The sequence below is a fragment of the Schistocerca americana genome, chromosome 3, assembly GCF_021461395.2.
Source record: "Schistocerca americana isolate TAMUIC-IGC-003095 chromosome 3, iqSchAmer2.1, whole genome shotgun sequence".
NCBI classification, from domain to species: Eukaryota; Metazoa; Arthropoda; class Insecta; order Orthoptera; family Acrididae; genus Schistocerca; species Schistocerca americana.
The window spans coordinates 268,612,589-268,639,586 of NC_060121.1; the positions used below are offsets into that span (position 1 = coordinate 268,612,589).

The 26,998-nt window shown below is 39.5% G+C and overlaps 1 protein-coding gene across 1 annotated transcript; it reads left to right on the forward strand.

The window, feature by feature from the left end:
* Nucleotides 1-1,695: 1,695 nt before the first annotated feature.
* LOC124605572 (transmembrane protein 223) lies at nucleotides 1,696-16,706 on the forward strand. Its single transcript, XM_047137349.1, has 3 exons — nucleotides 1,696-2,475; nucleotides 4,245-4,387; nucleotides 16,096-16,706. The coding sequence occupies exons 1-3, from the start codon at nucleotides 1,968-1,970 to the stop codon at nucleotides 16,243-16,245; spliced, it is 801 nt and encodes a 266-aa protein (XP_046993305.1). The 5' UTR covers nucleotides 1,696-1,967; the 3' UTR covers nucleotides 16,246-16,706.
* Nucleotides 16,707-26,998: the final 10,292 nt, after the last annotated feature.

The following is a 26,998-nucleotide window of genomic DNA, read 5'->3' on the forward strand; positions in this document are numbered from 1 at the left end:
CAGCCTCACAGTCGACAGGATTAGTGTCAGCACCGAGGTCCTTCTGCGAATTGGCGACAGACAACACGGGGGTGCGGGTCCAGTCTGGCTTACTTCCACTCACCAGCTAACACAAACACCTACCACTATGAAGGTCGGTGGCGATTTTGAAACCTGATGGAAAGCCGACCACGGTGGGGAAGTAGGCGAGTCGTCACTGCCAATGAACTTTTAAGTGCTAAATTATTTCTCAGTATGATAACCAGGTAATGCCGAAAGTGTACATGGTGCGTTCAGCAAGACTTGTTCTACGTTGCTCTCATAAGGCCTCGTGCTTCAAAATTCTCACCCCTAACCGTTTGGACAAGCCGTAATTGCCCTGACCTGGCGAGAGCAAAATTAAGCCAAAAGGATCTATGTTCCTTCAAAACCTCAAATGTGCTAGTAAGTTTTCGACTCAGTGGAGATAAAAGAATAAGGTAAAAAGATTTGATATGACAATTGCCATAGCAAAATTAATGAGACCAGTAATATTAACAACGAATCTTGTTTATAAGTGTATGTGATAATTGTTATTAAATAGGTCTAATATGACTTTCTGGGTACTTTGTTAAGGTAATATTTTGTAACTGTTGCCTGAAACTAACATAACAAGTAAATAATATTTACTCACTGTGAATATAGAGTATACATTTACTTGCCCAATTAAACAAGAAATATGTCAACTGGATCTGACCACAATCGCACTTTATGCATTTGCAGGAAGATGAAGATGTCAAAACTGGTTTGCAAGGTTATGTGGTCTCGTGCTCTGATAAAAAAGTTCATGGGGTAAGGAGGTTCAGCTTGGGTAATATATATTAGCTGAGCACTGCCAAAAAATCAAGAATAAATTAGTAGTAGTAGTGATAGTAGTTGTAGTATTTTTCAAAAGTTTATCTAAAAAGATGATACCGGTCATGGCGCACATTCTGTTTCGAGCAGACTGCACATCTACTCCATAGTTTGCATTTCTTGGACTGGTCACTTGGAGTGACATGAGAAAAGTGCCTCCCAGTAAAGTGAAGAGGATTCTCGTCATCAGAGCGTCTTCCTTTACTGTCTCTTCTCCGTTCTGTAGCAAATTTTTCCACAATTTCTCGTACCAGACTGGGCGCGGCGCGGTGTTATTTTTTTCAGAGGGCGGCCTGGCGCCCCGTCACGTCATCGTCGGCAGCCTTTGGAATTTGCGCCCCCCTTGCTCTTATGCCCCTGGCGGGGGCCACTTCTCCCAACCCCTAGGTAAGAGATGGTTAGATCATTATTGTCTAACAAGATACAAAATTGTACGCCATACTGCCCATGATATATTCAGTGTATTCACATATATAAATTTAATGTGAGATAACTAGTACTCAAGATCATCTTCAATTCAATTCAATTTATTAGCGTCCTTGTAGTACATCATCAAAATGACATAGGACTTGTCAATAAATATAGGCATATTTAGAACTCTTGCATTGTATAAAATGCTTTTTCTATAATCCATTTCTAACATTTATCCATAGATTTCAACAAGTTTCTTCTAACTCCATTTCCATTTTGGTACACACCTCATACCTGCGCAAATTCGTGGCCCGCTCGGTACGATGTAATGTGGGCAGACGGATCGCTGCGCGTGGACGAGCCTTGCGATTAGCCCGCTCTATATATTGAATGTGTATATCGATATCGAACCAGCTTTCGGTTTTTTATATCATTACGAACTTCGGTAATATGCATTATGATGCGTTTTGTTTAGCTTATAGGCGTAACTGAGTGTCTCTTTATATTCTGTATAAAATGCGGCGAAACGGGAGCTACTAAAAAAAATTATTCATGTTAGTGGCGTCCACTGAAGTTGCAACAAACATCGAGTATCGATGCAGACGAGGGTGGGATTTGTGTTGTTTCAAAAGTTGAGGTTATAAGTATTTTCGGAATTGTTCGAAGAAAGTATTGAAAAAGCAATGTCGCTGTGCTATTTAGGGCCAACAGCGTGGCGTACATTTCCCACTTACGTTTTTTGTGTTTCTAAAAGACATTATTGTGCATCGAAGTTGAAACCACTGCTATGTACCCCATCCTGGTGTAAACAAGGAGTACCGGCGTTTACGTCGGCCGCTAAAAGTGAAATAATTGTGAAACTCTGTAGTCCGAAAAGCGTTTGGTGTGCACAAAAACGATCATTACATTTAAGCTCCAATCTAAGCGCGAAACGCCCATATGAAGTGAACACTGATATTCAGAAGGATGTGATATTATTTAGACACCTAAACCCCAGGTGGTATACGGTTCTTAATTTATTTGCAGTCTGTCAGTTTTGTTTCTGGATGTATTCTGCTCATTTAGGATATACACTACTGAAAGATGCGCCGGTGAAAGCGGATGTGAATGAAGATCTCCCCTTCTGGAGGAGGGTTAATTTAGGAGAGAAGAAATATAGACTTGGATTTACTCTACTTTCTATATTCGTAGGTAAGTACGGAAGTACAGAAATATCACAACCTGTCGATAAAATTCAAATGTGACTGATTATGTATATTTTCACAACATCAGAAGTAGGTCTACACCCAGTATTACTTGCTGGGAAAATGCTGGTCATAAAAACGTCAGTTTCCAATAGAAATTCTTATTATCATTGTTAATTGGTAGCTTAATGTAAATTTTTTTCATGCTAATCTCCAGGTTCTGAAATTCTGGCTCCTGAAGTTCATTCTTATTTTTTTATTATTATGAGAAACTTGTCAGTTTCTAATATCTGTTTCAGTTAATGAAGACAAATAATCGACTGTATAACATTTTATTAGGAATAGATTGTTACGAGGTCACACACTAGTAGCATACCTGAAGAAGATAATTTGTTGGTAAATTTTGTATGTTTGACACCCTATTGTGTGTGTGACGCACACAAAATTTTGCCAGCTTTAGATTAGGTTCTAGATAATGGAGGTGGGAAAGATGTGGGGACAGGGAGGGCAATCCTTTCCTTCTGAACCACTAACATTGCCAGATCTGGGATAAAGGTGAGGAAAATGAAGACTCATCAAATAGCGTTGCATATGCCCAAATGACGCAAATATTACAGATTTTAGATACATTGCTAAGTCATTTTTTGGGCTGTGTCATTAACAATAAACTACTTTAGATTTGTGTAAATATTCTCTCACGTTTAGTTTTCCCAAAGAAGTACGGTACATTTTTTAAAAATATTAAGGTGTAGTAATACAAAGTCACATTGCCTGCTATTCATCTGGTCAGAGTAAAAAAAAATAATGTCACTGGTGGAACACATAGAAACTCATTAATACACAGGGACGAATAGTTATTTAACAGTATGTGCAGTTGTGTTTAATTTTGTGAAACCTCACATTAGGGAAGGAGTGGTAGATCCATCCATCCACAAATCATGTTTCATAGCTATCACACCCTGAAGAAGAGAGTTCAGGGATGTGCTGCAAGTCAGATATAGAGGAATATTCAAAAAGAGGCATCAGCTTTGGTCAGTGGCATAGGAAACAAGCAACAAATGCTGTAAAAACAATATGGTGACTGTAAATTGATGTTAATGACAATTTTTTTCAAACGGGCAAGGTGACAAATCAGTCTGTCACCACAACCAGCCCTTTTTTTTTTATTAAGTAGGCCTATCACAACCAAACTGTCACCTTCCAGCCTGATCTAAATCTTGCTAGAAGCTATAGATCAGTTGCCAGAACTAGTTTTTTTTTAGTATATCACATTTGTTAGCTTCGTCAACACACAACCAAACTGTTACCTTCCAACCTAACCTATACCTTGGGCTAAGCTATACAGATCACTCTGTCACCACAAGCTGTTATTTATTTAATTTTTATTTTTTTTCCATATTCATTGGCTTCAGAAACTAACAATACAACCATGAATATATCCACAAAAAGATGATGTGAAAGCAGCTGTTAACATTATGTCACAGGCCAAAGCTGATGACTCGTATCGAACATTCCTCTTGTACACTAAAAGGCAGAAACTGCCACTGCAAGCTACTTACCACACTCCATAAAACTACTAGTATAATTTGAGGTAGGTGTAGATGTTGCTCCCTTAATGAAAAATATTGTTTTAAAATTCTGAATGTTGAAGACTGACATCTGTTTCTTGTAAATGTGTCTGACAGTGACAGTTTTCAGCTGTTGAGTAGCATAGTTTGACTTAGATATGTAGTAATGATCTTTTGTTTGCAATTCAGTCTTTACTTTTCCTGCCAGGTTTAACTTTGATGACAACCACTTGCTTGTATACAGCAAAATCAGTTAAGTATCTTATATTACGGAAAGGGGGAAGGAGCATAACAATTGTTACACATGGACCATTTGGAAGGAATATTTCACGTACAGTGGATCTTGCAAATGTAAGTTTTGTTTTTTAACATTGGAGTGGTAGTTAATTAGTAATAACTGCTGCAAAATAACCGCTATCTTTATGTAAGTTTGGAAATGGACTACTTATATTTTAAGCTTTGTACTAAGCCTGTTGTTGTTGTTGTGGTCCTCAGTCCTGAGACTGGTTTGATGCAGCTCTCCATGCTACTATATCCTGTGCAAGCTTTTTCATCTCCCAGTACCTACTGCAACCTACATCCTTCCGAATCTGCTTAGTGTAGTCATCTCTTGGTCTCCCTCTACGATTTTTACCCTCCACGCTGCCCTCCAATACTAAATTGGTGATCCCTTGATGCCTCAGAACATGTCCTACCAACCGATCGCTTCTTCTGGTTAAGTTGTGCCACAAACTTCTCTTCTCCCCAATCCTATTCAATACTTCCTCATTAGTTATGTGATCTACCCATCTAATCTTCAGCATTCTTCTGTAGCACCACATTTCGAAAGCTTCTATTCTCTTCTTGTCCGAACTATTTATCGTCCATGTTTCACTTCCATACATGGCTACACTCCATAAAAATACTTTCAGAAATGACTTCCTGACACTTAAATCTATTCTCGATGTTAACAAATTTCTCTTCTTCAGAAACGCTTTCCTTGCCATTGCCAGTACATTTTATATCCTCTCTACTTCGACCATCATCAGTTATTTGCCCCCCAAATAGCAAAACTCCTTTACTACTTTAAGTGTTTCATTTCCTAACTAATTCCCTCAGCATCGCCCGACTTAGACTACATTCCATTATCCTTGTTTTGCTTTTGTTGATGTTCGTCTTATATCCTCCTTTCAAGACACTGTCCATTCCATTCAACTGCTCTTCCAAGTCCTTTGCTGTCTCTGACAGAATTACAATGTCATCGGCGAACCTCAAAGTTTTTATTTCTTCTTCATGGATTTTAATACCTCCTCCGAATTTTTCTTTTGTTTCATTTACTGCTTGCTCAATATACAGATTGAATAACATCGGGGAGAGGCTACAACCCTGTCTTACTCCCTTCTCAACCACTGCTTCCCTTCCATGCCCGTCGACTCTTATAACTGCCATCTGGTTTCTGTACAAATTGTAAATAGCCTTTCGCTCCCTGTATTTTACCCCTGTCACCTTTAGAATTTGAAAGAGAGTATTCCAGTCAACATTGTCAAAAGCTTTCTCTAAGTCTACAAATGCTAGAAACGTAGGTTTGCCTTTCCTTAATCTTTCTTCTAAGATAAGTCGTAAGGTCAGTATTGCCTCACGTGTTCCAGTGTTTCTACGGAATCCAAACTGAGCTTCCCCGAGGTTGGCTTCTACTAGTTTTTCCAATCGTCTGTAAAGAATTCGTGTTAGTATTTTGCAGCTGTGACTTATTGAACTGATAGTTCGGTAATTTTCACATCTGTCAACACCTGCTTTCTTTGGGATTGGAATTATTATATTCTTCTTGAAGTCTGAGGGTATTTCGCCTGTTTCATACATCTTGCTCACCAGATGGTAGAGTTTTGTCAGGACTGGCTCTCCCAAGGCCGTCAGTAGTTCCAATTGAATGTTGTCTACTCCGGGGGCCTTGTTTCGACTCAGATCTTTCAGTGCTCTATCAAACTCTTCACGCAGTATCATATCTCCCATTTCATCTTCATCTACATCCTCTTCCATTTCCATAATATTTTCCTCAAGTACATCGCCCTTGTATAGACCCTCTATATACTCCTTCCACCTTTCTGCTTTCCCTTCTTTGCTTAGAACTGGGTTTCCATCTGAGCTCTTGATATTCATACAAGTCGTTCTCTTATCTCCAAAGGTCTCTTTAATTTTCCTGTAGGCAGTATCTATCTTACCCCTAGTGAGATAGGCCTCTACATCCTTACGTTTGTCCTCTAGCCATGCCTGCTTAGCCATTTTGCACTTCCTGTCGATCTCATTTCTGATACGTTTGTATTCCTTTTTGCCTGCTTCATTTCCTGCATTTTTATATTTTCTCCTCTCATCAATTAAATTCAATATTTATTCTGTTACCCATGGATTTCTACTAGCCCTCGTCTTTTTACCTACTTGATCCTCTGTTGCCTTCGCTACTTCATCCCTCAAAGCTACCCATTCTTCTTGTACTGAATTTCTTTCCCCCATTGCTGTCAATTGTTCCCTTACGCTCTCCCTGAAACTCTGTACAACCTCTGGTTCTTTCAGTTTATCCAGGTCCCATCTCCTTAAATTCCCACCTTTGTGCAGTTTCTTCAGTTTTAATATACAGGTCATAACCAATAGATTGTAGTCAGAGCCCACATCTGCCCCTGGAAATGTCTTACAATTTAAAACCTGGTTCCTAAGTCTCTGTCTTACCATTATATAATCTGTCTGATACCTTTTAGTATCTCCAGGGTTCTTCCATGTATACAACCTTCTTTCATGATTCTTAAACCAAGTGTTAGCTATGAATATGTTGTGCTCTGTGCAAAATTCTACCAGGCGGCTTCCTCTTTCATTTCTTAGCCCCAATCCATATTCACCTACTATATTTCCTTCTCTCCCTTTTCCTACACTCGAATTCCAGTCACCCATGACTATTAAATTTTCGTCTCCCTTCACAATCTGAATAATTTCTTTATTTTCATCATACATTTCTTCAATTTCTTCGTCATCTGCAGAGCTAGTTGGCATATAAACTTGTACTACTGTAGTAGGTGTGGGCTTCGTATCTATCTTGGCCGCAATAATGCGTTCACTATGCTGTTTGTAGTAGCTTACCCGCATTCCTATTTTCCTATTCATTATTGAACCTACTCCTGCATTACCTCTATTTGATTTTGTATTTCTAACCCTGTATTCACCTGACCAAAAGTCTTGTTCCTCCTGCCACCGAACTTCACTAATTCCCACTATATCTAACTTCAACCTATCCATTTTCCTTTTTAAATTTTCTAACCTACTTGCCCGATTAAGGGATCTGACATTCCACGCTCTGATCCGTAGAACGCCAGTTTTCTTTCTCCTGATTACGACATCCTCTTGAGTAGTCCCCGCCCGGAGATTGAAATAGGGGACTATTTTACCTCTGGAATATTTTACCCAAGAGGACGCCATCATCATTTAATCGTACAGTAAAGCTTCATGCCCTCGGGAAAAATTAGGGCTGTAGTTTCCCCTTGCTTTCAGCCGTTCGCAGTACGAGCACAGCAAGGATGTTTTGGTTATTGTTACATGGCCAGATCAGTCAATCATCCAGACTGTTGCCCTTGCAACTACTGAAAAGGCTGCTGCCCCTCTTCAGGAACCACACGTTTGTCTGGCCTCTCAACAGATACCCCTCCGTTGTGGTTGCACCTACAGTACGGCTATCTGTATCGCTGAGGCACGCAAACCTCCCCACCAATGGCAAGGTTCATGGGGGGGGGGGGGGGGGTATTAAGCCTATTATATTATAATCTTCATGGATTGTGGGAAATGTTTTATAATATTAAGCCTATTATATTATAAAACATTTCTCACAATCCATGAAGATGTGGGAGAGATGTCTCTGGGATTTGAAAAGAAGTCAAGTACGTGCATTTTATTTAAGTGCAATACAATGAAATGACTTAAGATTGTGAAATGTCATATTCCAGTGCTACAACATCAATTATAAGAGATTCTGGGAAGATATTCTTCAGTAGAGTAGAAGGAGTTGCCCGACAGAAAGTTCTTAAAATTCTGTCTTAAACTCCACTGCATTACTCAGAAGTCATTTTGTACATCTTGCACAGACAGTTCCAACTTGCATGTGTGCTTGGGCCAGCTGGCTGGCATGGGCACAGGTGCACAGTAGGTAGGCATATGCGGACGTGCAGGTGGTCTTGCAGGCTAGTTGTAGTGTACACAGCTGTATTCCATTGGCCGAGACCAGACGGGCTGGGGTGGACAAGGAGTTCGTACGTGTATAAGTCACATGCCATGCAGTCGTCTAGTGAGTTGCCAACAGCACCTGCACCTTCCTCCGGTTGCAGTGATGAATGGGCAAGGGAACCGTTGCCTAATGGGTCATTGTTGGAGCAGCCTGACGTAGCAAGCTGTAGAATTAATGTGTGACCGTGTATCTTATTCCTCTCTGTAGTGATGTTACGACCATGAAGTCTTCATAGAGATTTTTTTGTCATTTCGAGACACGAAAACTATGTATGTAGTTATAAAAATACCAAGAATACACTGAAATGACTTAAGATTACGAAATATTGTATTCCAGTACTACAATATCTATTATAACAATGAAAGTAATTAATTTTTGAGAATATAGTGTAACTGTATAGATGAGAAACCTACACACCAAGCAGCAGCAAGAGAACACACAAATAAAAAAAAAAAAAAAAAAAAAGTTTTACATATGCAGGCTTTGGAGCCAGTGGCTCATTCTTCTGGCAGAAGTGTTGAAGGGGAAGGAAGAAGGGTGAAGGAAAAAGACTGGAGAAGTTTAGAAAGACAAGTAGAGTTCGGAAAAGCCACCCAGAACCTCGGGTCAGGGGAGACTTATACCATCCAGTCTCTACTACTCCCTTATGTTCTGATCTCAGTTGCCAGAGTCCTCAGCAAGTATCTAACTAGGGTTATTTCATATATTTTTTTTTTTTTTTTTTGTCATCAGTCATCAGTCTACTGACTGGTTTGATGCGGCCCGCCACGAATTCCTTTCCTGTGCTAACCTCTTCATCTCAGAGTAGCACTTGCAACCTACATCCTCAATTATTTGCTTGACGTATTCCAATCTCTGTCTTCCTCTACAGTTTTTGCCCTCTACAGCTCCCTCTAGTACCATGGAAGTCATTCCCTCATGTCTTAGCAGATGTCCTATCATCCTTTCCTTTCTCCTTATGAGTGTTTTCCACATATTCCTTTCCTCTCCGATTCTGCGTAGAACCTCCTCATTCCTTACCTTATCAGTCCACCTAATTTTCAACATTCGTCTATAGCACCACATCTCAAATGCTTCGATTCTCTTCTGTTCCGGTTTTCCCACAGTCCATGTTTCACTACCATACAATGCTGTACTCCAGACGCACATCCTCAGAAATTTCTTCCTCAAATTAAGGCCGTTATTTGATATTAGTAGACTTCTCTTGGCCAGAAATGCCTTTTTTGCCATAGCGAGTCTGCTTTTGATGTCCTCCTTGCTCCGTCCATCATTGGTTATTTTACTGCCTAGGTAGCAGAATTCCTTAACTTCATTGACTTCGTGACCATCAATCCTGATGTTAAGTTTCTCGCTATTCTCATTTCTACTGCTTCTCATTACCTTCGTCTTTCTCCGATTTACTCTCAAACCATACTGTGTACTCATTAGACTGTTCATTCCGATCAGCAGATCATTTAATTCTTCTTCACTTTCACTCAGGATAGCAATGTCATCAGCGAATCGTATCATTGATATCCTTTCACCTTGTATTTTAATTCCACTCGTGAACCTTTCTTTTATTTCCATCATTGCTTCCTCGATGTACAGATTGAAGAGTAGGCCTTGTCTTACACCCTTCTTAATACGAGCACTTGGTTCTTGATTGTCCACTCTTATTATTCCGTCTTGGTTGTTGTACATATTGTATATGACCCGTCTCTCCCTATAGCTTACCCCTACTTTTTTCAGAATCTCGAACAGCTTGCACCATTTTATATTGTCGAACGCTTTTTCCAGGTCGACAAATCCTATGAAAGTGTCTTGATTTTTCTTTAGCCTTGCTTCCATTATTAGCCGTAACGTCAGAATTGCCTGTCTCGTCCCTTTACTTTTCCTAAAGCCAAACTGATAGTCACCTAGCGCATTCTCAATTTTCTTTTCCATTCTTCTGTATATTATTCTTGTAAGCAGCTTCGATGCATGAGCTGTTAAGCTGATTGTGCGATAATTCTCGCACTTGTCAGCTCTTGCCGTCTTCGGAATTGTGTGGATGATGCTTTTCCGAAAGTCAGATGGTATATCGCCAGACTCATATATTCTACACACCAACGTGAATAGTCGTTTTGTTGCCACTTCCCCCGATGATTTTAGAAATTCTGATGGAATGTTATCTATCCCTTCTGCCTTACTTGACCGTAAGTCCTCCAAAGCTCTTTTAAATTCCGATTCTAATACTGGATCCCCTATCTCTTCTAAATCGACTCCTGTTTCTTCTTCTATCACATCAGACAAATCTTCACCCTCATAGAGGCTTTCAATGTATTCTTTCCACCTATCTGCTCTCTCCTCTGCATTTAACTGTGGAATTCCCGTTGCACTCTTAATGTTACCACCGTTGCTTTTAATGTCACCAAAGGTTGTTTTGACTTTCCTGTAAATGAGTCTGTCCTTCCGACAATCATATCTTTTTCGATGTCTTCACATTTTTCCTGCAGCCATTTCGTCTTACCTTCCCTGCACTTCCTATTTATTTCATTCCTCAGCGACTTGTATTTCTGTATTCCTGATTTTCCCGGAACATGTTTGTATTTCCTCCTTTCATTAATCAGCTGAAGTATTTCTTCTGTTACCCATGGTTTCTTCGCAGTTACCTTCTTTGTACCTATGTTTTCCTTCCCAACTTCTGTGATGGCCCTTTTTAGAGATGTCCATTCCTCTTCAACTGTACTGCCTACTGCGCTATTCCTTATTGCTGTATCTATAGCGTTAGAGAACTTCAAACATATCTCGTCATTCCTTAGCACTTCCGTATCCCACTTCTTTGCGTATTGATTCTTCCTGACTAATGTCTTGAACTTCAGCCTACTCTTCATCACTACTGTATTGTGATCTGAGTCTATAGCTGCTCCTGGGTACGCCTTACAATCCAGTATCTGATTTCGGAATCTCTGTCTGACCATGATGTAATGTAATTGGAATCTTCCCGTATCTCCCGGCCTTTTCCAAGTATACCTCCTCCTCTTGTGATTCTTGAACAGGGTATTCGCTATTACTAGCTGAAACTTGTTACAGAACTCAATTAGTCTTTCTCCTCTTTCATTCCTTGTCCCAAGCCCATATTCTCCTGTAACCTTTTCTTCTACTCCTTCCCCTACAACTGCATTCCAGTCGCCCATGACTATTAGATTTTCGTCCCCCCTTACATACTGCATTACCCTTTCAATATCCTCATACATTTTCTCTATCTTTTCATCTTCAGCTTGCGACGTCGGCATGTATACCTGAACTATCGTTGTCGGTGTTGGTCTGCTGTCGATTCTGATTAGAACAACCCGGTCACTGAACTGTTCACAGCAATACACCCTCTGCCCTACCTTCCTATTCATAACGAATCCTACACCTGTTATACCATTTTCTGCTGCTGTTGATATTACCCGATACTCATCTGACCAGAAATCCTTGTCTTCCTTCCACTTCACTTCACTGACCCCTACTATATCTAGATTGAGCCTTTGCATTTCCCTTTTCAGATTTTCTAGTTTCCCTACCACGTTCAAACTTCTGACATTCCACGCCCCGACTCGTAGAACGTTATCCTTTCGTTGATTATTCAATCTTTTTCTCATGGTAACCTCCCCCTTGGCAGTCCCCTCCCGGAGATCCGAATGGGGGACTATTCCGGAATCTTTTGCCAATGGAGAGATCATCATGACACTTCTTCAATTACAGGCCACATGTCCTGTGGATACACGTTACGTGTCTTTAATGCAGTGGTTTCCATTGCCTTCTGCATCCTCATGTCATTGATCATTGCTGATTCTTCCGCCTTTAGGGGCAATTTCCCACCCCTAGGACAAGAGAGTGCCCTGAACCTCTATCCGCTCCTCCGCCCTCTTTGACAAGGCCGTTGGCAGAATGAGGCTGACTTCTTATGCCAGAAGTCTTCGGCCGCCAATGCTGATTATTTATCAAAATTTAGGCAGTGGCGGGGATTGAACCCGGGACCGAAGACGTTTTGGTTATGAATCAAAGACACTACCCCTAGACCACGGGTCTATCTCATGCTTAATTCACAGCCGGTGAACATTTTGTTCGGTCTTGCATCAAGGCCATAACTACATCATTCACTTATAATCCACTGAGAGACATCACTTTGTCATAACTTTTAATGGCACATTACAATATAATAATAATAATAATAATAATAATAAGTTATCTATACATGTCACATGATTGCAACAGTTATTCAGTTTTCTGTGACCACAGAAGCAGTTATTCATAGTTACATCTTGCGACATTGTGGGATAAGTTATGCGATGTAAAGTAATAATGTATGTTCACACTGCTCTCCATGCTGATTCCTGTCGGTAAATAATTGTCCAGTGGTGAAGTTAATCCCTGTTTCTTCCACCATAGATCAACTTGTGAGCCCCCACATACATCTCCATGAATAAAAAAAATTGAATAAAAGCAAGGAAAAAACACTGTTGTTAGGGCCTCCTAATGTGTGGTTGGATTTCAAATTGTTGGCTACTTCATTGTGCAGGGGCCACCAATGCATCTGTTGCATTAAATGTAAATGAAATTAGTTAAAAGTTTAATATATGCAGGAATCTGTGGTGAAGTAATGTTCATGTCTCACAGTGTTTTTAATTTTTTTTTTAAACTAAGTTTGTAGCAACAGACTAAAATATCCTTTTACACTATTCACAGTCATTTAACATTTAAATAATTTGTCAGTGTGGTGATCTAAATAAGCTGACCAACATCATGTATTTGCTTAAACTTTCGAAAACTCACAAAAAATATTTAAAGTTGCTTCTGTCTCAAAGGTAACTCCAGAAGCTTGCCACTTACAATGAAGATGACACGTTAAGTGGCAGACAGCCACAATTAAAAAACACACTTAATCTTTCGAGCATACTCTTCGTCAGAACAAAAAAGAGAGACAAACGCCATTCATTCACACAAGCTGTTACATCTCACACACACATGATCACCAACTTTGGTGGCTCGGACCAGTCAGAGCTGCTGGAGTTGGCAGTCAGGTCTGCATGAGGTGTACTTGCTTGTGTGATTGAATGGTACATGTGTGTCTTTTTTGTTCTGACAAAGGCTGCGGCTGAAAGCTTTTTTGTAAGTGTCTTTTAATTGTGCCTGTCTGCAACTTAACATATCATGTTTACGGTAAGTAGCAATCTATCTTTCCTTACATAGTTTACATCCCAACCTGGATTTTCCGTTGTTTAACTCCAGAAGAGTTTTCTAAAGTTTAGAATTAGTTGCCTAACCCAAAATTATACTGAGCCCTCATGCTGGAAATGTTTCCAAGTCTTTGAGACAGTCAGATGTGAAATACTACGTCTCCCAACCACCCGGCTCGCCCAACGTTGGTTTTTTGTAAGTCCACATGAGTCAAAAATATTTCAGAGGCCTTGTGATCATCACATGTGAAATTTTTACAACTGCACTGCCAGATATTTAGAAAATATTCCTGATAGACACTAGGTGATGTCCAGTTGCACATACGTACTGTCAGTTTATGAACTCCACTCCATCTCACTCCCGAGTACAAAGTGTCCTGTGTGATAATTGCAGCTGTTATTTATAGCCTTGCACTGACTTGAGTTGAGATTCTACACTTCAGCTTCTGAAAACTATAAATTTAATGTTATATATATGTATTACACATGAATCTGGATGCAAATTTCATCAGCTTTTCGATGCTGCTTATTATTTGTATGTGGCTTTAATGGTTTTGTCACATTTAGTGTCTTTGTTCAGTGGACAATATTTTGTGTCATTAAACGATTAGTAAATATCAAACAATTAAACTATGACAGTCGTGCATCTCTAATGACATCTGTTTACCAATGTTAGCACTATTTCATGTTTTATTTAAGAGAAAATTCACTTTTCCATGTGCGAAATATACATTTTGGCATGTAATTTAAAATGCATATTATTCACAAAAAATGTACTTTAACAATTTGATAGTACTCACTGAGACTATCAACTGACACTACGTTAGTATGGCTCCCTCCGTGCATTAGTGAGTTAATTTTATAGATCATTTTATATCTAAAACATTTAACATTAATTAAATAACTTGAAAACTAAGTCTCGTAGTGTGGGCACATATTTACTAATCCGCTCATCAAATTTTTTTTCTTTAAAACCATATGACTAGCCTCTCTGTCATTGGTTGTTTAGTTTAGTTTAGTTTTTGTTTGGAATTTCTCTTTTGTCATGGAAGCTGTCCCCCCAAGTCCACTTAAGCAGTCAGGTTTTTTTCCACTGTGTGGTCAGAGCTTCAGGCTGGCTGACCCGCACTCAAGATTTCTCATACTTTTAGAGATACTGCCACATATTGACAAAGTTGCAAAGCTCGTCCAGCCAGCTGTGCTCCCCTCCCCCACCCCAGCCTCCCTCCCAAACAACTGTCATAAAACACATTGAGTCAGCTGCTAGCATTCCATCAGGATATGCTCTGTGTGTGTGTGTGTGTGTGTGTGTGTGTGTGTGTGTGTGTGTGTGTTAAAGTCTGTCATGGTCAATCCTGGGGTGTACTTTTGGAACTGTATCCAAATGCCCCTTTGAGTCTGAATTTGACAATATTTTCACTCAGTTTTATTCATATTTGTGTGTTCACTACTTGTTGCATCCTGCATACAGTCAACTTACTGTAAACTCAGTAAGTTGTTATTTAGCTTATTTCGGATAAATTGTGCTGTTTGCCATTTATCTAGAAGGGCACTGATAAAAATATTACACTTATTGAATTTGTTTTGATGCTGTCTGAAATAAAGGGAAGTCTTCAGTAACTTTGAGCAAAACTGTCGTATCAGAGGTCGTAAATTTGATTTGTGTTATAATCAACTGTGTGCATAGATACAGCCTAAAGTGTTTATTTGATATTTTTGTAGCTGCTGGAGATAGCGTTTGGCAGTATTTCGCAACCATGTCATTTCAAGTTGAATGAACTGTTTTGCAAATTTTTGGGAGAAAAAAGTGGAGAATGTAACTATCAACTATGTTAATGTGGTTTTGCTTAGAACACTAGAATACGACATTAATCATGTTGTTCATTAATTCATTTTGTAGAATTTGTTATGAAGGAGAACGCAAAGGGATGAAGAATGAGTCAAGAAATATGCTGACAGAGTGAAGTTGCAGTTAGAAACTGTGTTGATAATTTAACTGTTGTCAAACTGCTTCAAAATATTTGACCTTTCGTGAACTATGTTTAACACAGTGAAATTAATAGAAGAGCTGATATGTTGAGGAAGGAGGAAAAGGTGGGGGGGAGGGCGGGGGGAGAATACTGGAGCTTCCTTCGTTATGTTAAATGGTTTTTGTCTCCATGTTTATTTAAGAATACATTATGGGAACAATAGTTGTGAGTTTGATGAAAGAACTGAGACCTGTTTAAATTAGCATTCTGTTGTGCTGCACAGTGACATAGCATTCATAGTTTTTCATATTTGAAAGGAAGTTGTGTTAATTGTGGTGTTTGGGTACACTCACTACATAACTTGGCTCGAATCTAACAACATACTTAATTTAACCAGTGAACACTTTAAATGAATTATGTTGAATGTTACATATGCTACTGCAGTATCCTTGGTGGCCCAGTTGTGTTTTGTTTAAGTACGTTACAAAAGAGACATACCAATTTTCTGAAAAGTTGCTTCTTCTGTGACATTCTGTGTGATTGTTTTGTGGTTGATACTAATGAAAGTATTTTGACATTGTTCTAAGTTCATTAGATGATACTTTTCTAATGTTTGACATATATTTCTACTGGTAATTTATAAGCTTCAATTTTTGTTTTGTGCAGGTCAGTTGTCCAGCTAGCCGCGGGAGTGCTAAAGGGCAGCTGCCAATCAAAGTGAAAGGAAACTATATTCATTATGTATTAGACATGAGAGGAGAATTTACCAACCCTCAGCTTTTTGATTACACTGCAGGCTTGAAAAGAAATTTGTAAGCTATGTATTTACTTGAGGCAAGGTTTTTCAAATGCAAATTTTTGCAGCAACTGTCAATTTTATGACCAGTTTATGCTCATTCCTCAACATCACTTGTTTTCTTTGTGTATGTGCTCTTCAGTGTATTTTTGCAACTAAGTTAATGATTTTTCACCCACCAAGAACGAGGAAGGAAATCAGCTGTGTCCTTTTCAAAAGAACCATCCATCAGCTTGTCTTAACTGATCAAGGTAAGCCTTGAAAACTTAAATGTAGATAGGGATTTGAACCTCCACTTGTCCTGAATGTGACACCGTGAGTGTAATACAAGAGAAAGCAAAGTATATTTTGCTGTATCATATTAAACTATAAAATATTTCATTAGTTACTAATAGTTTTTGATGTTATTACTATTTTCTGATGTTAATGTGCTGCATCAATGATTGTCAGTGGGATAAATGATCATTTGGGTAAAAATGCACTTATGGTGTCTGTGGCTTTTCCATTGCATGCTGCTGCTGTTAACAATTTGAGTGATAAATGATGAGAACAGAACAGTTGGATGTTGGTAGCCAATCACATACCTCATGCATATTTTCCTATGCTTCATAAATGAAGTGAACTGGTATTTTGCTTCACTCATAGCAAGTTATTAGAAACCAACCTAACCACCACCTCAGAATTCATGATATATGACAGAAAAATAGCAAAACATTTATGATAAAAGTGATGGTAAACATAGTAATGTTTAAGCTGTGCTGTCAGGTCTCACTCTATCCACCAGCTTAAAAATTGTCACACATTCAGAAAAAACAGCCAAATATTTGGGACGGTCAATATCATAAGATTGAGCTATTTTCAGGTGTTACTTTATACTGTCACCCAACTGGATATGGCCAATGATAATGAGGAGTGTTGACAAAAGTACTCAAAAAAGTAATTGGATCAATTACAGTTAGTTGGCAAACTAGGTACTCTGTTACAATTACAAATTACAATTATTTTTCAATTGGGTTGGTTAATGTTCAAATGTAAAAAGAAAATAATAAAGGAAAGGCTGAATGGAGCAAATATAAAATGTATTAAAAGAGAACAGATTGATTAACATACAAAACAAAAGAATCCAACATCCCCCACCCCAGTCCATTCAGGTCCAATTTACTACCACCTTACCCAATTGCTTTTTCGCATGTAGCGATTGGTACATTGTTCAATGGGTATCACTCACTGATTTTATTGTGGCCAAAAGGAAGGTGAAGCTGCACTACCTGGACCTTGATGACTAGTAGTCTGAATGAGAAACTCTGGGCATTCTCACAACCATCACTGAAACATGAAAAAAAAAAGACATTTAATAGATGTCCCATATTTGTACAAATATAGTCTGCACCTAAACTTTTTACATGTGATTATAGTAAGAAGTAAATCTGGAATATAAGCTGTGCTACTAAATTTATGAGAAAGTTCAATTGCATCCAATTTGAGTTGCATATCACTCTGTTTCCTTCTTCAGCTCCTGTGTAATTACAGTGTAACTGTTAAGTTGGCAGAATAGAATGGCTGTGTTAAAATTGTAGCTTCAGCTGCTCTGCTGCTGTGTGGCAGGCTGTCTACACCTGAGTTGTACATGTATTACGGAAATACCATATTTACTGGGAGGCCTGGTAACATGACTAATTCCAGGGACAGTGTGAGGAAGTTGAGGACATAGCTGCTTAATCGCTTTATTCGGAGATTTCTTCATTTCCGGGAGACTATGTTTTGCCGTACTCCATTCTAAAGGTTGTAAGTAGTTGTTCCTTTGAGAAAGAAATAGCTTCTTCCTTCTGAAGTCCTTCCATCAGGAAAATGTTAGGGCTGAGATCAAAATGCTGCTGTGGTTAGCTCCTTAACTAGCATGATGAAGCCTGTACTGCTATAAGGATAAGTGTATGCATACCACACCACTGATGGGTGATTCACACCCACATCAAGAATGAGTGCTACTTGAAAAAACTCTTATCTCTTCCAGTCCATCAAATGCTGCAACTTCACTCTCGCCATGTTTCATTTCTAATATTCTTAAAAGAAACAAATAGAAAGTTGATATTTGTAAGATGATATCAGAAATGTTATGTATGAAGAAAAAAGAAACAAAGATTAAATTAACTTATGTGAAAACCTTGACAAAATTGCTGCTATTGTCTGTTACACAAGACACCACTTATTATGTCGGCTCTCAATTGCAACAACCAGAATCTTATGTATGGTATCCGACAATCTTTTTTTATGGTAAGCATCGCAAATTTTCTGCCTAGTGTCTCTTCATTGAGCTAGTGCATGGTAATGCCCAGGAAAGCCCTACTAAAATTTGTCTAGTAATCTGCTGTGGTTGTAACAGCATTAACTCTTGATAGCTGCTCTACAAGTCTCTCTCTCTCTCTCTCTCTCTCTCTCTCTCTCTCTCTCTCTTTTTACCTTTGCTTCGGTCATGCAGGTACAGTCATCCTACACGTTGCTATACTGTTTGGTGCCAGAGACTTCATCAAATTTATGAACAATGCTTCTACCACTGAAAAAGGCTGAAGAGAATGGCAGACAAAATCTAAAACTAGCTTGTCGACAGTGCTATGGTGGGTAGTGTTATTTGTGAGGGAAAGTATAAATTATGTTTCCTTTGCACCTGTACTTTCAGTCTGAAGAGCAGACTTCATTTCTTCGCTCATTGCAGGAATTGTCCCATTTCAGATAACTTTGTTGGATGAATCCTCTGCAGTGGAGACAAAGGTTGTGTGATTATTAATCAAAAAAGGTTATATTTTACCATTTGTTATATTTGTGCTGTAATAAATAATACTCAGTATTAATAATATAGTAACATTTATAGTTGTATTGTTTTTGTTGTGACTTGGCAAGACAGCCAAGCCACTAGGAGGTGAAGCCGAAAGGCACGCGTTTAAGCTCACGCAGGCTGGCGTGAGGTCTGGAACAGTTAAAGGATTTGAGTCTAGCAAATAAAGTACGTAGCTGTTGGAATACTTAACTTTAATCCATAATTGGTGAACATTGGTCTGACGGTACATGCATCACAAGATAAATAGCAATTGATAATGGCGCCTTGCTAGGTCGTAGCAAATGACGTAGCTGAAGGCTATGCTAACTATCGTCTCGGCAAATGAGAGCGTAATTTGCCAGTGAACCATCGCTAGCAAAGTCGGCTGTACAACTGGGGCGAGTGCTAGGAAGTCTCTCTAGACCTGCCGTGTGGCGGCGCTCGGTCTGGAATCACTGACAGTGGCGACATGCGGGTCCGACGTATACTAACGGACCGCGGCCAATTTAAAGGCTACCACCTAGCAACTGTAGTGTCTGGCAGTGACACCACAGTTTCCTTAGGTTTCTTGGAAATGTGGCATGTATGTACACTTGTTTCAATTTGTAACTTTAATATTACATAATATATTTTCAGATTGTAGTTGCTTACCTGTATATGCTTCTTTAAATTAGATGTTGAACTCCCAGCAGAGTTCAGAAATTTATTTCTCCGTCAGAGCTTACATTTTACCATTATACTTTCTTTGCATTGTGCACCACTTAACTCAAAATAATTTCTTAACTAAGGAAATGGAAATACTCTAACCACATTCTCTCTGTTTTTTATTTCACTGGCGATGCTGTGCATCAAAGAGACAGACAACTCTCAGCTTCCCTCGAAGCACTTATAAAGTTTAACAAAGAATGAATGAAGGTTGTGCTAAATAAATATACACTCCTGGAAATGGAAAAAAGAACACATTGACACCGGTGTGTCAGACCTACCATACTTGCTCCGGACACTGCTAGAGGGCTGTACAAGCAATGATCACACGCACGGCACAGCAGACACACCAGGAACCGCGGTGTTGGCCGTCGAATGGCGCTAGCTGCGCAGCATTTGTGCACCGCCGCCGTCAGTGTCAGCCAGTTTTCCGTGGCATACGGAGCTCCATCGCAGTCTTTAACACTGGTAGCATGCCGCGACAGCGTGGACGTGAACCGTATGTGCAGTTGACGGACTTTGAGCGAGGGCGTATAGTGGGCATGCGGGAGACCGGGTGGACGTACCGCCGAATTGCTCAACATGTGGGGCGTGAGGTCTCCACAGTACATCGATGTTGTCGCCAGTGGTCGGCGGAAGGTGCACGTGCCCGTCGACCTGGGACCGGACCGCAGCAACGCACGGATGCACGCCAAGACCGTAGGATCCTACACAGTGCCGTAGGGGACCGCACCGCCACTTCCCAGCAAATTAGGGACACTGTTGCTCCTGGGGTATCGGCGAGGACCATTCGCAACCGTCTCCATGAAGCTGGGCTATGGTCCCGCACACCGTTAGGCCGTCTTCCGCTCACGCCCCAACATCGTGCAGCCCGCCTCCAGTGGTGTTGCGACAGGCGTGAATGGAGGGACGAATGGAGACGTGTCGTCTTCAGCGATGAGAGTCGCTTCTGCCTTGGTGCCAATGATGGTCGTATGCGTGTTTGGCGCCGTGCAGGTGAGCGCCACAATCAGGACTGCATACGACCGAGGCACACAGGGCCAACACCCGGCATCATGGTGTGGGGAGCGATCTCCTACACTGGCCGTACACCACTGGTGATCGTCGAGGGGACACTGAATAGTGCACGGTACATCCAAACCGTCATCGAACCCATCGTTCTACCATTCCTAGACCGGCAAGGGAACTTGCTGTACCAACAGGACAATGCACGTCCGCATGTATCCCGTGCCACCCAACGTGCTCTAGAAGGTGTAAGTCAACTACCCTGGCCAGCAAGATCTCCGGATCTGTCCCCCATTGAGCATGTTTGGGACTGAATGAAGCGTCGTCTCACGCGGTCTGCACGTCCAGCACGAACGCTGGTCCAACTGAGGCGCCAGGTGGAAATGGCATGGCAAGCCGTTCCACAGGACTACATCCAGCATCTCTACGATCGTCTCCATGGGAGAATAGCAGCCTGCATTGCTGCGAAAGGTGGATTACACTGTACTAGTGCCGACATTGTGCATGCTCTGTTGCCTGTGTCTATGTGCCTGTGGTTCTGTCAATGTGATCATGTGATGTATCTGACCCCAGGAATGTGTCAATAAAGTTTCCCCTTCCTGGGACAATGAATTCACGGTGTTCTTATTTCAATTTCCAGGAGTGTATATAGGTGAGATGTTTTTCATCGCCTGCAAGATACGTGTGTTAGAGAACAAGTTATGACTGTTACAAAGTAATGATTCCAATGTTGTAATGATTACTATTTTATTCAAATAAGTAAATTAAAAGTACAAAATACATCTCCCAATGTGCACCAATTACAAGGAAAATTACATGGAAAGTTATCATTACATGTAATTCAATTACTTTTATGCAGTTACTTACCATCATTGATAACAAATTAACAACAGCAGCAACCAATGGAAGATTCATGGATACCATATTGCACTTCAGACTTCATTTGCTGTTTCTTGCGTTGATGTGCTCAGTCACTGGACATTCTGAGTAGCATATTTCTTCGGAATTGTGTTTTTGTTATGATCTAAACTGAAGTCTGAGGTGGTTTGATGCAGCCCTGCATGCTACGCTGTCTTTCGCAGGCATCACCATCTCTGAATAACTACTGCAACCTACACACAACTGACTTTGTCTCATGATACTCAGAACTTCATAAATTAGCATTTTTTTTCTCACAATTTCTGACGTTTACAATCCAGTTGATATGCCTTCAAGTTTCTTCTCTCTATCAATTTCCTACTCTTTTCTTTAGCTCTATTTTGCTGTCACTGTTTCAGCAAACACTTTTGCTTACATTTTTCCCTCCTTAACTTTTCTAATCCTCACTTTGTTTTGTGTCCTGCCTGTTTCATATTTCCTTCCAAGCCTTAGTTGATTTAATACTATTACATTGAGCATGTCTTCTAGCATTAGCCCAGCTTGACAAGAAATTTGTTGACTCAAAGATCAATTTTTGATTATAATGTAAGAATTCTGAAAAATTTAATCTGTTAATTTTCAATAAACATTATATAAGCCATATGTTTATGCATTCTAAGATAGCTCCTGATGCTCTGGAGTTAGTAAGATTAAATCAGGAAAGAAAAATTGAGGAACGTAAATAAAACCTTGCAACAACTCAGGAACAGCTGAAGTACACACAAAGGGCCTGTAAACTGGGAAACTGTGCCTACTTTTGCCAGGCATAAAAAATTTCAAACCATTTAAAGAAGTGACAAAATGAACTCCCTGAATGATGGGACGGTATACACAATTTCTGCCAGTTCAAACGGAGCTCTACAGTTGTTAATGAATTCTCATAACACATTGAGCATTATTGTTTGAAATAACTTGCTTGATAAACAGCCCCATCAGATTTCAGTGGCAGGTTAAAAAACTTTTCACAGCAGCCTGTGTTTTCAAGAGTGGCTCTTTTGTACCCGATACCGAAAAGATAACGGTTTTGAGTACCAGAAATTCCTCAACAAATGAGTCTGAGGGTGTTTTAATAACATGCATCTCACCAGGTGAATGGACCGAGACAAGGACTGAAGTTAGATGGATGTTGATGTGAGTACACATTAAGTCCTGCAGATTAAGTCATCACTAAAAATGTTATTACAGTCTATAAAGTTTTGTGAGTGCTCTGTGTTTAGTACTTGATAGATAGAATTCGTAAGTCTCCAGGCTGTTTGTATTTTGCTTCCACTCACTACCAGCTTTAGCGATCACACAGTTCTGTGTTAGTATTGCAGTAGGAAAGCCAAATTTCTGCATGCATTAGAAACTTGCATGTAGATATTGGCACCACTAGTTTTATTAATTCAAGTGAGCCTGCGGCATATTTAAATACCTAACTAGCACACTCAGGAAAGTTAAAAGATATTTAAAAGTGCGGTTCCTAACATGTGGTTGGCGGCTGTGGCAGCTGACACAGCGTAGTGTCCCATTGGAAAGTATCAAGAGCAGTTCCTTTGCAGTGTCTGCAGCCCTTCGTAACAGGCGGGCTGCAGCAGCCATGTCCTTACACCAGACAGAGAGCAGTCCAGCCTCAATCACGGTACACTGCTGTTACCATACCAGTTATTGACAATGTCTGCTTCAGAAGTGTCACATTTGTAGAAAACAAAGAACTAGTGAAAATTTTGTTCAAGTTTCCACATGTCTGTGTGTAGCCAGTGCTGTGTATAAAGGTCAAAACGTTAAAGACAGTGTTTGGATGGAAACTAGAGAATTTGTCCAGAGATCAACTAAGAATAATACTGTATTTACTCTATTTGTGTGCTTTATTAGCAATTTGTACTACAATCAAACTTTGTATAACCAGAAATAACTATTCTAATGGATACTGGTAAGCTGATTATTTTGCCATGCTACCACCCCTGTGATGCTGTTGAAATAGTATGTGTGTGAGTATTACACAGGGAAATTTTATATTGGCAAAACCATCAACCCTAGCAAGTCGGATAAGATTTTCAGATTGTGGTGGCTCTGCTTGCACTGTCATAATATGGTTTGTTGCTACTCTCCTGGAAAGCATTCCTAAGTAGATTGTGCAGACAACAAATTACGTGATTAAAGCCATGGTTGTATAAGACTTTACAGCAATTGAGATATAAAAAAATGTAAAATATATGGCTTAATAAAGCAAAGGCATTTTCTGACACACTAAGAGCTCAGCAGATACGATAATTAAAAATTGTTTTCTTGTTGCTGACACTTGCAGCTATCCGAGAATAGGTTTTATCATGTTTACACCCAGTCAAAATCTCTCATCCTTTTTAAGAACATGTGGCAAAATGATGTCAGAATTGGACAGTTTGCAGGGATGTGGAGAGATAGTGCCACTTGTGAAATGTTGCTTTTGTCCAAAATTCTAATACCCATCTTTCTTTCACTCCAGGCAAATGCCGGGATGGTTCCTCTGAAAGGGCACGGCTGACTTCCTTCCCCATCCTTCCCTAATCCGATGAGACCGATGACCATGCTGTCTGGTCTCCTTCCCCAAACCAACCAACCAACCCATCTTTCTTTCCATAGGAGCCAACACCAGTGAATGTGAATTTGTAGTTGGGTTTGATAATAGCAAGCAACAAAATGGAGAAAAAAATGTCTGTAATTATAAAACAGGGAGCCACTTTGGGCAGAGGAAAAAATTGCACATGCTCTCCATTGATAGCTCCATCACAATTCGGGAAATTCCATGTATGTTCAAATTCCTCAGACTCCTTATTCAAATCATCAGTTGAGGGCAACTTCAGAAATAGAGGCACTAATTTCTTTCAAAGTGCTGACTGTGCTTTGTACTGTTCTGCTGATGGAACTGTATGATATTCTGAATACAAATCACTAACGGTGTAATGGCTCTCCTGTTGCCATGAACTTCGAAACAAAACAAAATTAAATTAAAATTCAGAAAATACAGGGGACTGAAAGTTACAAATAGCTGAATTCTTGGATGTATAGTATGATGCCACAGAATGATTCTTTAATAACTAAAACTGACTTACTGCAGATGAAGATAATAAGAGAAGATGGAGGAAAGGTAAAGATACCTATCAAAAGACTAAAAAAAGTAAAAGTAACTAGATCTTCTACTTCAGGTCAATGTCAGAAATGGCTACTGGCTGATATGTTTGATAACATGTTTTAACTTGAAAGAAAATATATTATTAATAATCTTAGAACAAATGTGTGATGGCAGTTTATTTTCCAGAAGTATAGCAATGCCTTTAAAAAACTGGGAGCAGCATTAACCAAAGAAGTAAAAATGATGTCATAGCAGATGATTTCTAACCTGGAAAATTATAATGAACAATCAACATCCTACTTATTATAAAAGTTTTGCAAAATCACAGATGTTTTAAAAATGTTCTAGCAAAATGATCATAAATGTTTTGTTTGATCATTGAGTTAAAGTTTTGCAATCAGTAAAAGAATGAACATTATTTGGACCTTAGATTTTAAACTATTCTTGATTTAGAAACAAATTTTCATGTGCACACCATACATCAAAAGGTATTCAAAGTTAGCTTTCATTATTCGATAGTGATTTGCTAAGGACCCTTTGTTGTAAGTAGCTAATTCTGTTATAAAAGTCTTTTATGCCGACAGATTATTTCTGTGGGATATTCCCTTCTGTTTTCAACGTTTATCTGTTTCCACTTTTCCAATAGTCTCTAAGATAGCTCTCTCTCTCTCTCTCTCTCTCTTTTATTTTATTTTATTTTTTTATATGTACTATGCCATACTAGAACCTACTAGTAGAAATTCAGAGTATGACATGTGAAAACTGTAGCCCAACCTGACGTGGGCAGTGTTCTCAAGGACCGACTCTGAACATTAATTTGCTTCTACTGTGTGCTCCAATTGCCCAGTGGTAGTGCTCAAGGTGACAAACCTAATCTGCCACACAATTCTAACGTTTGACAAATGTTCATCACAGCATATTTCCACTAAAGAGTAAATATATGTTTTGTTAAAGACCTCAGTTGGATGCTTCTCTGAATAAATTAATAAATGAAGGACAGAAATATATGTAGAACACATGAACCAGAAAATAGACACAATGCAATCTGGCCTTGTTATATACGGTAAGTTATATTTAATTGATCTGGCGACTCTGTCACAACAGCAGTGGATTATGAATTCTGTTTGTCTAGCACATAATGTACCTCACTCTCCCCCTTCCTGCTCTACTCCTGTCACCTGTCATGTGATCCCATACTCACTGGCAAAACTGGAGAAGACAAACAAAATGTCGACTATTCTCATCTTGCATTGGAACATGTGTGGCCTTTGGTAGGAAGCCAGGGTACTGGAATTTGTGACTCTTCAGCTCTCAGCAGTACACCCTAGTTACGGTTAGATTTTGCATAAGATAAGCACCTCTTAGGGAAAGAAAGATGCTCTTCCATAATTTTGCCTTACTTTTGCGAGATATGCCAATCAATATGGAAAGAAGCCAGGTAGGGATTACCAGTTATTATTTCACTATTGATAAAGCATGGCAGCAGTTTATACATCAGGCTTTACCCTCCATGTTACATCTATTAATTCTCTCTTTTCAGTCCCTATGAGCTATATGACGTTACTTGGACGGTGCCATAGATAGGGAAATTTTTTCCCATCTTTAAACGACCCTCATTCTCGCTACATAATACTTTATATCATGACAGTGGTGTCCAATTTGCACGATGTGTCACTAGACAGTATTGGGCTGTATACAATCCACTGTGAAGAGCCTACTTCAGTTTTATTATTTTCAGGGTGATTTTTCTGTTTTGTGCACTTGCAGCAACTGTGTTTCAGTCGCATCTGATTATTTACAGGTGGCAAGAATGGGCAGACTATTGTTTTTAGGTTTTTAACAAAGCAATTTAGTATGCGTTCTTTTTCAGCTGTGTGTTGTCTTTATTATATCTGAACTGAAAGTTAGAACAACGCTTTTGAATGCTGTGATAGTGGCAAGGTTTGTGTACAATTTTGGATAAAAAGTGTCCCTTGCTGCTCCACCTGAGAAACCTTAAAAATACGGGGTGGGTATAGTTAAACTTTCGCTGCTTCGTAGGGCCACCATGAAAAACAAGTGATCATAGGACAATGAAACTTTGTGGAAACATTTGTTAAGGACTTGCAGAAGAGCAGTAACAAATAAAGTGTGCTTTGTAATTCCACAAAATATTCTAAGGTCGCAAGTTGTCAACTTCAACTCTTGCTTGAAATATAGGAGCAAAGTCTAGTTGAATGTCTGTGTTCATGGCAAAAGCTTA

Coding starts and splice junctions, on each gene's coding strand:
- LOC124605572 (XM_047137349.1), top strand. CDS start 1,968: ATGTCGCTGTGCTATTTAGGGCCAACAGCGTGGCGTACATTTCCCACT. Junction 2,476..4,244: donor TCTACTTTCTATATTCGTAG/GTAAGTACGGAA, acceptor TTTTCCTGCCAG/GTTTAACTTTGATGACAACC. Junction 4,388..16,095: donor GTACAGTGGATCTTGCAAAT/GTAAGTTTTGTT, acceptor TGTTTTGTGCAG/GTCAGTTGTCCAGCTAGCCG.